The sequence below is a fragment of the Trypanosoma cruzi genome, genomic scaffold (genome assembly GCF_000209065.1).
Source record: "Trypanosoma cruzi strain CL Brener 1047053517143 genomic scaffold, whole genome shotgun sequence".
Lineage (NCBI taxonomy): Eukaryota > Euglenozoa > Kinetoplastea > Trypanosomatida > Trypanosomatidae > Trypanosoma > Trypanosoma cruzi.
In genome coordinates this window covers 124,905-139,853 of record NW_001849481.1, presented here as the reverse complement: position 1 = coordinate 139,853, position 14,949 = coordinate 124,905, and the positions used below count along the sequence as shown (strand labels likewise).

Genomic DNA, 14,949 nt, shown 5'->3' with positions numbered 1-14,949 from the left:
CACAACAACTTTCATTTCATCCTCACCTTCCACCTGCCTCTTTTTCCCCCTCATTCGGCAGATCCAGGCCTCGCGTCTTCCGCGGCAGCCACCCACGAAGTCCTCAGCAAGGCGTGTGCAGTTGGCCGTTCTTCCGGGTTCCAATGCAGGCACCGCCTCAAGAAGTCCTCAAATGCAACGCCCTCCTCCTTCCCTAGCCGCGCCTGAATTTGTTCCCGCAGCCTCAGCCAGGCGGAAGTCACACCGCGACAGCAACAATGGGCCCCCGAATCGGGTCGCCGAGAATTGCTCTCGTTTGCCGGGACGCACGCAGTCTTGTGCTTTTTTGTTGTCGCAGACAAATTATCGGCGACATCGCAGGCAACACGGGAGGGCAAACAATAAGAATGTGCCTCACAACTATCATCAGTACAATACAGCTGCATTTGCTCGTATTTAGTGAGAAAGATAAAGCGGCCATGGGCGTCAAAAAACTCTCTCACGTACTCGCCCATGGGAGTAGAAAATATATAGCGCGGAGTAGGGGGCCCAAGAAGAAGCACCATCCGGCGCAAGTGAAACACGTCAATGTTTTTTTCATGCTCATTAAAGCAAACAGCACGAAACCAAAGATTGTGGACGTTGCGCTCATTAACACTTTCCACAGGAGCCGACTCTGTTGCGTTAAACCCGTGAATTTCACCAACACTCGAGAAATTTTTTTCCTCGTCTTTCCGGTCTGCCTCTCCTTCCCTCTTCTCGCGCTCCAAAGCCTCCGTGAAATCACGAATGGGATCAAAAAGACGACGATCAAAGAGAAGCTCATACGCGGTGCAGGCCACGGACCAAATATCCATGGTGGCATTATAGTCCTTCCCGAGGATTATCTCTGGAGAACGATACTCCCGTGACTGAAGCAACACACCACGTTTATAGCCTCGTCGTGCCAAAATATCCCGCTTTAACTCATCCACAAGGCTCGTTTCGCACGCTGACGGAGAAGACATCCTCAAAGAAGCCGCGAATTGACACGACAATGTGAAAACTGAAACTCTTTCCTTGCCATCTGGCGTAGTCATCACCGGCATGTCGGGAGTCAAAACACCACCACCGACGGGCCGACTGTGGGGGTTGGCGGTGCGTTTCGCCCCGTCCTCGGTCAGTTCCGTCAAGTCACCGCCGTTGTCCAACCCGCTCCTAAGAGAATTGTCGTGGTCCCGCTTCAAACGGGTAGAAAGAATAATGGAGTGATCAAAGTCGGAGAGTTGCACTGCGTGTGAAGGGTTCACTCGTGAGCACCACAGACCCGCCTCGCTCAACGAATGAAAAGAATCACCGCGGGCACTTTGACAACGCCCAGTGCGAGGAGTGTCGACAATATCTTTTAAAAATGGCGGCAATGGCACAGCGGGTCGCTCGCCTACTTCAGTTCGAAAGGAATGTAACTTTGACGCTCGACCGCGCGGCACTTTCAAGTTTGATTCTGTCAGCTCGGAACTGCCTGAACTTTGCGTACTAAAGTTTTTTGCACCGTTTGCGACGTGCCCCTCGCGCTCCATTAAAAAAATACTTGCGGGCCTAATGTCCGTGTGGGCAATATGCATCATCGCAAGTGATGCAAGGTCCTCCAAAACGGAGCGAATGATACTACTGGCAATACTTGCCGGTATCCCCTCGGGTCTTCTCCCATCCATGAATGTATCAAGAGAAGCACCCATCACATCCAAAACAATGCAATGATGCACACCAAATGCACCTCGGTGAGAAAATTGGTCCCGCATAAAAGATACACGACACACACCAGATGACTGGGCTATCCACGCACCGCTACTTCTAGAGTCGTTTTCAGAAAAAAGACTGTGCCCAGAGAACATGGCAGACGAAACATTCGCAATCGGTGCTGTCGATGTGTTCAGAGTTGACATCTCACTTGATTCTACATTAAAACGTGGAAGAGAAAATTGCCGTTGTAGCCATTCTGCTTTTTTAAATTCTCTAATGTACGCCAACAACAACGCCTCAGACTCCGCACGTTCCTCATACATCAAACCACAACGGAACACTTTGATGGCAACAAAGAGCGGTTGGACCAGGGAAGAAAAGTGCATGCAAAGTTGATGATCGTCCAAGTTACTTATAAGCCGACGGCGCGAAACGGAGCACTGAACAAGATCTACAGCAAGCCACACACGACTACTGCGACCGCAACCCAACTGGCAGATCAAAGCAAATCGGTTATGAATAACATCGCCCGGAACGCAAGCAAGATGGCCCTCTTTTCCAAAGTTATTTTCGCCCTCCACAGCCTCCTCCTCTGTCTCGGAGAATTCCTTGTCGCCCTCGTCGAAAAAAATATCTCGCGAATGAGAACACCCAGGACAAGAACATCCGCCGGAGGGTTTTGGGCATTCCTTCTTGTCTCCCACAGGCATCGCAGCAGGCCATTCCCCATCCTCATTGCCCTCGTCGTCCTGACGCTCGTCGCTATCGCATCGCACCATTCGCCGGCGATGGCGTCTGGATCCATTCCTGGCAGCGGCCAAAGCAGCCTGTACCTCCCACTGACGAGTGAGGGCCGAGAAGCCGTTGATTTGAGAGGCATTGACAAGCTCACCCTCGTTTTCGTCATGAGTGGATTTGATAGGTCTCGCCTCGTCTCTGCCTGGAAACAGAGCACGTGTCGTTGGCGTCGTATCTACAGCAACAGACCGTACTTCTGAGCATCCACGCGCTTGATTCAAGATGGCGCTGACGGTACCGTTGTCAGCACCGATGTCCAACCCGGTTGCAAGTAGCTGAGCCGCCCTCTCTCCCCCGCCGCCGTAAATATCCCTCATATTCTTCTTCCGTTCCCAACAAATTTGTCCCATTAGAGGCTCCAGCGCGCAAGAGAAGCCCAAGTTTCCGGTGGTGCTCTCGGAGACCGTGCGCCACACCTCGAGCCGTTTCGTGTCCAGCCGTGGTGGGACCGAACTGTGCGTTGCCATTACTCCTAGTCCTTCCCCTCCCCGACCGCAGGGAGAAACAAAAAAGAAAAAAGCACCGCTTCACCGAAAAACTGGCAGGCAACAGGAATAATAATAATAATAATAATAATAATAATAATAATAATAATAATAATTTAATTTCAACAACAACGACAAAAAACACGACAAATTAAATATATATATATATGCTAATGGGCAGTAAACTGAGGAGAAGATGCACACCTGCAAAGTTGCACTCCAATCTCATCCATGTGTCTTCTCCTGACAGTCCTCACTGTGCCTGTCCTTCTCCTGCCGAGGTCCCAAAGGCGGCATGCCCCATTGCAAGCGTAACGAGTCCGCGGGGTCTTCTATGCGCGGCGGAGTCCCATGAGCATAAAGCAGATAATTAATGGGTCGTGTCCTGGTGAGCATATCAACGGTCCCCCGCAGCAATTCCAAACTTCCATGGCGCTTTACCTGCAGCCATTTTAATTGAGGAACAAAGTCAATACGCTTGTAATTTCCCCCCTTCATAAACTTGAACCACACACGGCACATCCACGTGTTCACAGGATCAAAATCGCCATACTCCCCGTGGAAAAGATCTGTACAAGCAAGGGCTCCACTTTCACAATCGTAAAGTACGTATTCGTTTGTTTGATCATCACCAGCGACTCGCAACAAATCAATATTGGGTGTGATCCGGTGTTGTGCCACTTCACCAAGCGGAATAACACGAGGCGAGCGACGCACTTCGTCGTCAGCTTCCTGCCAGTTGGCAGCGGGAGCATGCTGGAGAAAAAGCCTGCATATGTTGTCCCTGTCTAAATTTGTGGCGGCAGCGGAGACAGCGTCATTAACATCCTCCGCATTGCAGGAATCATTCGTCTCCACCTCTGGAAAAGAAAGCCCTGTAACACCATTGCCCATATTCATGCAGCCACCTACACGACGCTCTTCCTTCGCAGACGGCTGATGCAGGGCGCCACGATGGAGTCCATCTCCACTGCACAGAATATCGGCGTCCGGAAACGCCTCGGTCCACACATTCACACTTCCCCATCCTTGCCGCGTGGGAACAACAATGGTTTTTACCACACGCTCCTCGTCATTAAGTTTCCGTATGGTTGCGCTAAATGTTTTGGGATCGGTGGCGATAGGATTGTAAAGAACTGTGTGGGCCCCTTCCCGCTCAACAAGTCTACGTGTCTTTTCTAACACACCCTGCTGCTCATCCTCAACAACGTGGCTTTGGCGCGTGTGTAAACTTAACGCTGAGTTTGGGGAAAAAGGGAAATTGCCACCGTTACCACTGCTGCGGTGACGTCGAGCTGCCGCCGCCCTTCGCCACCGGTGGCGTAACGTGCGCTCCTCCCATTTCCCAACGTCCTCTCCAATGCGTTGCTCTCGCTCTGCCATCTCCGCAGCATCTTCAGCCTCGCTTCTGAAGGTGGGCATCCTCCCTTTGGTCTCGACGTTGTAGTCCGTCACGAAAACCATCGTGTTGTCCAGCTTACTGCTGTCATCCCTCATGAAATGCAACCCCTTGATGATTTTCATCACACTCTGGCATTCCTCAGTGAGGTGCAGCTGCGGGGAAGGCTGGGAGGGGTCACTCTGCTTTTCAATGAAGTACGGGTGACTGTAGACATCAGCAGCCAATTTGCCACGAAACAAAACCGTCAGCGCGGCAAGGCCCTGTGGAAAGGGCAAAAACCCACGAACGATGAAGATGTTGGGACTATGAATGTCCGTGATGAGAGTGTAGTTCCTCCGCAGTTGGTCTTGCATCATGTATGCGGCTTTGGACATCATCTTTCCCGCCACTAAAACCAACTCCCCTCCTCCGTTTCCTCCTCCTTGAGCCACTGCAAGCCACGATACGGCCCGTATAAAAGAATCCCCGGGCAAACACGCACACACAGACGGAAGATGGTGTTTTCTTGCTATTACAAACGCATCAAAAGAATTAAAAATTTGAAAAATATGTTTTTGATAAAAGTAAAAAAAAAAAAAAAAAAACACATCCACACAATCATATTTCTCATTTTCTCATTCATTTAAACAACATTAAAAAATGGCCCCAATCCCTATTTCCCCACACACCATCAACAACAAGATATATAAGTATATATTTATTTATTTACATCACCATTATAAGTGCAAATGTATGATATTTACTCTTATTTCTTGTTTTTGTTTATGCTCTTGCGTTGAAATTGTGTATATGGTTGTGTGTCTAGAAACGTTTAATGAGGCGGATTAATATGAAGAAGAGGCCGGAACCTCATAAAGTGCCACCAGAAACACCCACATGGAGTAAACATCGCTGGTGTATCCCTTGACGTAAACACCAATCGCAAAACTAACCGCATTCGTACCCACCTCATGCACTGCAGTCTCAAACACCTGCTGCAGAATAGATTGATAAGTTGTGTCATTGGGTTCATAGGCGGCATTCACGGGGCTTCCCATAATGCAGATGCTGGGCCTTTTTACATCCACTCGAAATTCGCCACCGGCAGCCTGACTGCGGTGCTCCCCCCGCCATTGGTCACGTTGGAAGGGATCCTTCAGCAACTCGTCGCCAAAGTAATCATTCAACATCTCTCTGGCACGCATCGTCACGGCCTCACGACGCACACTGGCATACTGGCAAAGTTCATCCTCGGCATCCCTAAGAAGAGCCTGAAGGATTGGGGCGACGCCGTGATGAAATGCAAGCCGTCGATTATTGCGCCACCCAACCAGAGCACGACGAACGGCCTTGTGCAACTGCTGCTCAATCTCCCGCTCCTTCTGTGGATCTGGCACAGAAAACAGCAAAAACTGTCGCTGTATTGCGGCGATGTGGGGTAAACAGGCCTTCACATTTTCGTCCTCGTGGTCAAAGCATGGCAGCCAAAAGCGCCGGTCGTTTAAATTCCATTCCATCCGATGTGGGGCACCACTCAACTGAACATTTGCCCACAGCTGATTGTGCGACACTACCATGTGCACATCACGAAAAAAGGTGAGATGAGGATCATGCACAGGGCAAACACAACCGGCACGTGGGTCGATGAGACGAAGCTCACCCCCAAAGGAGTGCAAAACCATCACCACATGATGATGGACGACACCTCTGCCTGTCACCACAAATGTCGCCTCCTCTGGTGCAAGAAAACGCAAGAAATGAGCCAGTAAAAGAGAAAGTTCCTCATAGTCCCCTTCTCTAATACGGAGAAACTCCGCGTTTGTGCTCCAAACATCCTTATCACCCCATGTAAGAGTGTCAATACAAAACGGCAATAATGAGACAAATCGAATCGCCTCCTCCACTGTTCTTGTGGTCAACGGCGGTGGACCACCATTCGCAAGGAGATAACGGCACACAAGAGTTAAATCCCCCGTTGTACAAAACACAAAGGGTTCAATCTCTCGCATTTGAGCCACGGGGTTCACTGAAGAGAGAGCTTTGATCCTTATCAAGGCATCACGTCTCCATTTCATCGCAATCCCATGTAAATAATGGAGTTGCGCCGAAACATTCAGTTGCGTCAAAAGCCGTGAAATGGTGGACTGGTCCATTTCTCTAGACGTAGCGTGACGAAGTGGTGGCCAAAGCGCAATGTACAATTGTATAGACGGGTGTGAATGAGTCGATTCACCGCGAAGCAATTTTAATGGGTTAATGGCAGCGGTCGCGTCAGTTCCATCTGGAAGATACCCAAGCACCCATCGCGGCGTTGATAGAGGAAACTGCCCTTCCACACGCGCTTGATCCGCCTCGTAGAGGGTAAAAAAGGGCAAACGCAACGTCCCCAGTAGGCGACGCTCTGTTCGGTAGTGCGTCTCATGAGAAACCACGCCCGTTACCAGTGAAGTTGAAGCCATTGGAATCTCAACCTTGTCATACACGGATACAACAATGTCGTCCTCAATCAAGGAGAGTGTTTCATCGTCAAAGTTGGGAGGAGAAAAGGGAATGTTGAGGGTCTCAAACCATGAAGGCGATGTGCCGACCTCACTGCGCGAGACTACGGTTTCACAGACAAAACCGACCTCAACAAAAGGCTCCAATGGGGTGCCATCAGAGCGCTGGGGCAGCGTTGTCGCCCTCATGATGTGCACAACAATGCGTGAGTCTTGCTTCACCACAAGCGATTCTCGAGTTATTTTGTCAACCTTCGGCCGCGCCTCACGTCGAGGATTGAGTTGACTTTCCGGAGTCAAGTGGATGCCCTTCACCGGCCGTAGTTTTGGTAAAATAACGTGCCGCTCCAGAAGCTCATGATCCTCCAACTTGCGGGAGGATGTGCGGTGTGCCTTGAGGCGGCGCAGACGCTCTTGCCACAGATGAAGTTTCTCCTTGGATGAAAGTGGGCTAAGAATAAATACTTTAGGCAACAAATCCAACTCGGCATCGCCAAGAGACTGTGCATCAGAAGGTATCTTAAACTTCAATTCACGTCTTTCACTTTGAGCCTCACGTTCTACACGCCTCTGTAACTCATAACATTCAAATTCCTCCAGTGGGACAGGCTGAGAAAAAAGACGGGCCTCCATCGCGTCCTGCAGAGTGACACCCGCCATGTAAAACAACCAGCGCCGGTGAAGCAGCTCCAACCGTTTGCTCCAATCCGCACCTTCCAGAGGGAGTGGTAGTCTAGCGGTGGTACTTGGACGATGCCCTCGATGTCTCATCCCTGACGTGGCGCCTTCGCTAAGTCCTGGCAAAGGAACGTCTGCCCTTGCAGGCAGCGTCGTTGTGTTCCCTCGTAATTCCATGTAATGGGCTTTCAGTGTGGCCAACAAGGGTCCATGCTGTGGATCCAACGGGTCCGCATCACCGCGCAGGAATAGGCCTTCAATTTCCTCCACCGTCATTCCTTTTATCGTAGTCCATGTTGTTGAGAGTGAAACGAGGCCTGGTAAGACACCACCTCCGTGCTTTCTGTAGGTCGTGCCACGGTATGAAAAGGAAATAGGAGCCCGTAACGGAAGCAGCAGATGCGCCCGAGTAAGTGAAGGGAAAACACTGACGGTGGCAATCACACAATCAACATCCGATCCCCCTCGCACGGAGAGAATGTGAAGGAGGATCTCTTGGGGTTCCTGTAACGTGCGTAACTCAAAGGTCTCGTTTAAAAAAAGCATCTTTGAAGAATTCAGTGCACGTGGGGCCGTGCACCCCACGAAATGTGGAGGAACAACAAGGCTCGTTCGAACGAAAACAAGTACCTGAAACAGAGTCGACTTGCTGTTTTGCAGTGTGGACGACGTCAAAAAAACCTGCGGCGGTGACGATGGTGATGGTGACGTCACGCCATTCTCGCCCACTTGTGACCCTCCGTCAACAAGCACATGTGGGGGTGCTATCACCCCCTCAATAACCGGCGTGTATTCTAATAAATTTTCTTCCTGAATGGGAGTCATTACCGCACCCTCGCCGTGATACCGCGAGTACATACGGAGACGTGCATTGGTCGGCATCTGCGCCTGTAGCTCTGATTGACCGTCACTCAACAGCGATACGGCTCCCTCAGAGAGACCCAAGAATCCTCGCCGTAATCCAATCCCCTCGACACCATCCCTCTGTGACGTCGGATGGGAAGGAGACAAGGGCGTACTCTCTTCGTTCGGAGTTGCCCCGACACTGGAAGGCGGAAATGGGGCAAAACAGTTATCTGGGTTTTCACCACGTAGCCGTGCAATTCGTCGCCAGGCAGACACCATCTCTTTAAGATACACACGCTCAAGTTCACATGTGAGATTTAAAAGCCGCAACAGCAAGGCTTTGAGTTTTTTCTGTTCTTCTGTAGGGCAAGGCTGCCGCTCCAAGTTCTCCAGCTGTTCCTTGTAAAAGCGACGACTCTTTAGATGCGGCAAAAAATTTAACTCCACCATGCGGTACTGCTCGTATTTGTCCAATAAATCGGAGACAATTCGCTCCTCCTGAGTGAAGGTCACCAATGACTTAGCATTGCCGTTGTTCTGGGGCTGGTAATTGCCTGCCGAGTCCATTGACAGGGCGTTTGTCATGCCCGCATCAATATTTCGTCCTTCCCACCAAGGTGATGCGACATCTGCTATGGAAGCTTCACCAGCATGCTGCCACGCAGAATTTGCAGTCGGCCGAAAGCGGATATAGTCAATGTGAATAAAAAGAGAGTGATCATTCGGAGAGTTCCCTCCTGTTTTCGTCAGAGAAGGGCGGTCGTTGGAGACTAGCAGACGTAAAGTGCTGGGGTCGTACAATGGTCGAATATCCTCATCCGTGATGTAATCCGCATGGATCCGTGGTGTCTGCGTCCAAAATCCATCGCTTATAAGTTGAGCCCGCTTCTGACGCAGATTCATTTGCGATGCAAACAAGTCCATAAGAATGGACTTCCGCACGACAGACGCATGCAGACGCTGCACCGCCGGACACACAAAAACGCGCTGTGTCCCGTCATACCCGCCACAATTAAAAATTCCCAAGAGTCTCATCTCCGCCCCTTCCACATCGTCAGACATCTTTTCTACTAATTTCTTTTGCACGACCGCAAGGGTCTGCGATAGCTGCTGCGTCATGCGCCTTCCCGTACCAGCATACAGCCATGGCGGCACAAGTTGCGCTAACATTTCACTAGTAGCATGTTCCCCACTCGCCCCTGTGCTTGTGCTCTTCCGCTCATCCTCCGGAAGTAATGGGGGCAACAGCAAATTCCTTTCCCTCTCGCCTTCCTCCTCTTGTTCAATCTGCTCAACCCTGCTTGCGCTGAGTTGACAAAGGTCGACGTCCTTGTTATCAGCAAGTTCCTTCTCGAGGACCCGCACCGCATCCAAATCGGCGTCTAACTGTTCCATTGCCATGCCAATCGCAGTGTCAATGGACTTCCCTCGCACTGAAGTGCTATTTAGAAAGAGCTTCAACTCCGTCCACCGGCGCAGCCACCATGGTGCCCGTGCCCTTGCAGAGGTGTCAAGCACCTGCAAATGCGTCCGTCCATCCACCACCGCCGGCACCTCCTCCAAATTTTCAAAAATCGCATCCAAATTTTCGGAATTATAATCCGCCGTGTTTGTATCAAGCGCCTTCTCCTCCAACGCTTCCATTGTTTTGTCCACCAGCAAAGGCACCTGCGCCTCATTGCGACCTTTACGGCCCCTCTCTTTCTTGAACGCAGACGTTAATGTCTTCGTCCGTTTGTTCCCCGGCGTGGATATTGCATTAAAGCTCATGCCATCAAAGGGCCGCTGCCCAGTGACGGTGAGGGAGCAGGAGCGCTCCGACAAGGGCGCATAAAACGTCTTAGAATGCTCCCTACCGCCCCCTATTGACGTGTCAACAAATCTGGATGAGAACGCTGGGTCCAATGGCGTGGCATCGCTTGGTTTCTCAATTGGCATGTCAGCCTCTTCTTTGCCTTTCAACTGCATCTGTTATTTTGTTTTTTTATCGTTCTCTATCTCTTTTCGCCCCTAGCGATAATTTCCTCCCCCTCACAGGGAACAAACACAACCCTCTTCTCCCCCTCCCCCGCTCACTGCCGTGTCTATAGGCACGTATGATATTCTCCTTCAAAAACTATGCAGAGGGGCAAAATAAACACATTCAACTTCTATGCTTGTTTCTTATACTTTTGCGGCAGGTGCCGCCTCGTCGTGGTTGATGAAATCGTTAAGAGATAAGGCAGCGAAGCAACATCAGGAAACACAACAACAACAAAAATAAATAAGTAATAATTGAGATTTAGGGCGGTCCAATGTTGATAGACGCTCTTCCTTATGAATATGCGTCTGGGCTAGACAGACAGAGAGTCACACACACACACACACACACACACTCAACGATCACTGTTATCCCTACCCCTCCTCATTCAACCTCCCTTAAAAACTCACGACATGAAAAGGTCCTCCGCCGTGGGTTCATCCAAATTCGCTGGTCCCTGCTCAGCTGCTGCGGTGTCCTGGGGCCGCCGATGACTCGCATGCACCCCGGCAAGCGTCGCCTCCTTGTGCTTCAAAAGACGATCCAAAAAGTCCGCGTCAACCTTTTCACCGTAATAATGTCGCAGACACCGTAACAATGCATCAACATGGGAGGACTGCAACTCCTCCGCCCGGTCCCACAATGCAGTCAGTACAGGTGGTAAAAAGCGTTGGTGTGGGGCTGCTGCTGAAGACGTCGCAGCAGCAACATCATTTCCCTCCGTCCCTTTGCAAGAAGAAATGCAATTCGTCCCTTCCCTTTTTTCTTCGTAGCGTTCCCCCTTCTCATCCCTCGTGACGCCCCCCTCATCGTTCACCGTGAATTCTTCCAGCCGTGTTGGTGGGGGCGGGAAGTGGAAGCAGAGGGCCATGGTTAAATCCACCAATTCCGCAACGGGTAATTGCATACACAACCGTCGCGTCACCCGCGATGCAGAGGCCGTGGCCACGGCCTCGTCACGCAGCCCACACTGACAAAGTGCGACAAGAAGCTCCGCAAACAGGTATCGCGGCACCCTTGACACCGACACACGTACCTTTGGAGTCCACTCTGCTCGTTGAGTCCTTAGTGCCGTCGGATCTTTGGCAGTTGCCTCATCCTCATACATGTGAAGAAACAACTCACGGCACTGATCGTACGTGGTGTGAAGAATGGTGTGGTTCACAGGACTACATAGCCATGCGGTACGGTCACAGCTGGCATCCCCATCCATTGTGCTTGCAGCAATGAAACAAGACAATAAGGCCGGCATGAGATGAAGCAGGTCAATTGGATAGAGATCCTTCACGACGGGGCGAGTGCGAAGCAGCAGCCAAGGCATAAACGCATCAATGACTTTCCCACGGCCTGTATAAATGAGTGTAGTGATGAGAACAGCAAGAGCGCTTGGTGTGCAGCCAGAAAGGAGGCTATCCACCCATACCACCGGTTTCGGCGGTGTCTCCGCCGTCGCAGAACCGTACTCGGCCCCTGTAGGGGCACAAACACTTAGGTAAATCGTCCAGAGACGATGCAACAGGACGGAGAACACACGGCGATCCCTCACATCTAGTGCCGCAAGCCCATTAAGAGCCAAAACAACATCCTCTGCCTCTAGCGACGATGCCGCCTCTTCCATGAGACGCGTCCGAAGCTGCTCCCATACATCGCGAAAAACGCTTCCATTCCCGTGTGGTCTTCGCGTAAACTCATCCGCCACAACGTGAAAGACAGGGAGAAGTAGCCTCCATGGTGTTTGGCGCACATTTGCAAGAAGGATGCGACAAATACGAGAATACAAGTGAGGGAAAAACACATTTGCACGCTGCAATGCGACAACTAGAGGAATCAGCACATCCAAAGAAACACTCTCTTGTAGTAAGAGTGTACTGGTATGCTTTACTATTTTCTGCTTTGCCAATGCGCAATCACGACTGTATTCATCGTCTGACAAAATGCTCAACAACATCGCCGCGTGCTCCATGTCCAACTGACGAACGACATCAACGGCCGTAAAGCGTGAAAACCAACGTTGCACCGAAACCGGATCCACCGCCTCGGGTATCTGCGAGGTCAACGACATCATCCCCCTCACAAGCCATGGCACCTCCAGCGCCGAGGAAATGGAAGTAAAGTGCACGATGACAGATTCCTGAGAACGACGTGGCAGCTGCGCCAGTGGAGCCACACACATTGCGGCCGCAAAGCTCCGCAAGCCCAGCCTTTTCCCATGACGTCGGAACACGGCAAGTGCTCGAGCCCCATCCAACCCAATGAGATCAGCGCCGCCCGGGCTCTTCAAAACAGCTGTTTGCATGTCACACGGTAATTGTTTGTTGGAAGAAACAGAGGTTGCAGGTGGCGTTGACGACGGCGACGACATCAGCGCGGCGGCCAGCAACGACAGACCCCCGATTTTCACGTCTGTCAGGGCCGCCTCGTCAATGAGGAGCCGATTTGCCAAACGAGAGTGAAGGGAGTGGTACGGGATGTGTGAGTTACGACGCAAAAGCGCCCTAGTAACGCGAACCACATCGGAAACCAAAAGTCCATCGAGTGACCGCTCCAACGCCGTTGCTGCCAAAACGTACATTTCCCCCCAATGGACGGAGTTCACCGTCACGAGAGCACAAATAAACCTCACCACACTATCAGCACTCACATCCGCAAGGGCAGCGGGCACCAAATTAGCGGCGGGCGGCACCCCAGTAGAGCGGCTTTGATGCTCATAGTGAAACAACAAAGACGCCCGTTTTAGAACGGCCTCAACCAGAGGGAAATAATCCTCTTCAGCGACAACGGCAACACGACCAACGCCACCATCACCCAAAATGCCCAGAAGCTCCGAGCATTTGTCTAGTGTCATACAAGACAAGTGCGGCATCCACAAAGCTGTAAGTTGTGATACAGCAGTGCCCGAAACGGCGTAGCGGATATAGCACCTCGTCAACTCAAAGAGAATGATCTCGTCAGGGGCACTGGCCTGTAGAGCCACCACCACTTGGGGTAGGAGAATGGTGTGCATGAGCCGGTGCAACTGAAAGTGATTCACTATGTGTGCTCGTCCAAGCAAACGGGCAAAAGCAAGCGCAGTGTCGCCTTGAAATGGTGATTCTTCCTTGTCCACAACAGACGCTACAAAGTGTGCAGATAAAAGGTGATTTGTGGCGACATGCTGCGGACCATTAAGCGGAGCTGCAGAAGTTTTGTGTCGCCGGAGCAGCTGCGTCCCTATCGGGCCAATAATATCATCGGAAAGTGCTCCGCATTGCTCCATGCACACCAACACCCGCACAAGCTCGGACGGCAATAACAAATCATTTAACTCACGAGTGCGCAGCGCAAGCGCACGTCTGGCATTTTTGAATTCCCACCAGAAAGACGGTAAACCCTCAACCAGCGCGGGTGCTAAAGATCCATGGGCATGGGGTGGTCTGGAGAAATGCTGTGCTTGCAAATAAAACCTTGGAAGACAGATCCACAGTGCCACAACTAGAGTGGCAGGAAACATGCGCTCTGCACGCATGCCTGTCGTCCTTGACACATCATCTACTACAATAAGCGCTTCAGTGAGAGCTTGGCATGCCTCCGCCACGGAAGACACGGACGGCGGAGTTGTGTCGGAGGCCTTCAACAAGAGCGGCAAGGCGATTGCCCGAAGACGGTGGAGCACCTCCGGCCACCTTTGAAGTGCCTTTGCAAGTTTCGCGTTGCTCGTCATACCACAACTGGAGGCGCCCACGACGGGAGCCCCCCCAAAAAAAGGCGGCGACGTCGACGCTAGAGTTTGATGCATCCCCTCAATTGCAGAGACCAAGGCGTCCTCATTGAAGGCCCGCGACTCATTTCTTCCATACAACACGTCATTTGCCCCTATGTTATCTTCTTCAACAAAAGGTGAGAGCGCCGGCAGCTGCACCTCCATGCCGTTGCCAAGGGAAAAGCCCCCACTGCTGTTGTTGCCGCCCTGGATGGTAGTGGCTGAGGCTCCCTCCTCTTCCTTCTTGCTCTCGCCCAGTTGCTGACCTTCTCCACCGCCTCTCCTCGGAAACTTTGGCCTGTGGCTGCTGGCCCCGCCCCGACTGCTGCGGCGAGGCTTCCCCGTCTCCCGGTTGTTAAGCCCCTCTCCGTCATGCGCCCCAAAAGTCGACGCCGTCGATGACGCATGGCAGCGCTGTAAAAAAAAAGTTCGAGCTACAACGGCAGCAATGCGGTCCCTTCTCCCAGTCCCACATCCTCGCAATTGCGCCGGCAACCAACGCATTGGTCACACTTCACCCGCCTTTCCCCGCTGGGCTGCTGCTCCACAAAAAAAAAAAAAAAAAAAAAATCAACACAAAAAAAAATTACACGACAAAGCGTTCCCATCAATTTGTCTCCTCACACCACTTCCAACACACACAAACACGCAGAGAGATTGTTTTTGCCTGTGCATTTCCTCTGGGGATTAATGGTAAATATACGCGTAAAAAGTAGAAACCCCATGTTTTTCTTCATTTTTTTTCTTCTTCTTTTCACAAACAGAATAGCAAGACATCCAGAAATTCAATCCCCTCGCACCAC

At 51.4% G+C, this 14,949-nt stretch overlaps 4 protein-coding genes across 4 annotated transcripts, besides 6 other annotated features; all 4 read right to left on the bottom strand.

Annotated features, from left to right (window-relative positions):
- Positions 1-14,949: part of a sequence feature (heterozygous, Esmeraldo-like haplotype) that runs on past both edges of the window.
- Positions 51-2,966, bottom strand: Tc00.1047053511585.170 (protein kinase, putative; the record flags this gene model as incomplete). Its single annotated transcript, XM_815283.1, has 1 exon — positions 51-2,966. One exon carries the CDS (start codon positions 2,964-2,966, stop codon positions 51-53), a length of 2,916 nt encoding a protein of 971 aa, XP_820376.1.
- Positions 3,053-3,100: a microsatellite.
- Positions 3,133-3,153: a sequence feature (AT_rich).
- On the bottom strand, positions 3,210-4,763 carry Tc00.1047053511585.160 (hypothetical protein, conserved; the record flags this gene model as incomplete). Its single annotated transcript, XM_815282.1, has 1 exon — positions 3,210-4,763. One exon carries the CDS (start codon positions 4,761-4,763, stop codon positions 3,210-3,212), a length of 1,554 nt encoding a protein of 517 aa, XP_820375.1.
- Positions 4,916-4,970: a sequence feature (AT_rich).
- On the bottom strand, positions 5,211-10,355 carry Tc00.1047053511585.150 (hypothetical protein, conserved; the record flags this gene model as incomplete). The annotated part of the gene is made up of 1 exon (XM_815281.1): positions 5,211-10,355. The coding sequence occupies one exon, from the start codon at positions 10,353-10,355 to the stop codon at positions 5,211-5,213; it is 5,145 nt and encodes a 1,714-aa protein (XP_820374.1).
- Positions 10,738-10,762: a microsatellite.
- Tc00.1047053511585.140 (hypothetical protein, conserved) lies at positions 10,814-14,650 on the bottom strand (the record flags this gene model as incomplete). Its single annotated transcript, XM_815280.1, has 1 exon — positions 10,814-14,650. The coding sequence occupies one exon, from the start codon at positions 14,648-14,650 to the stop codon at positions 10,814-10,816; it is 3,837 nt and encodes a 1,278-aa protein (XP_820373.1).
- Positions 14,695-14,732: a microsatellite.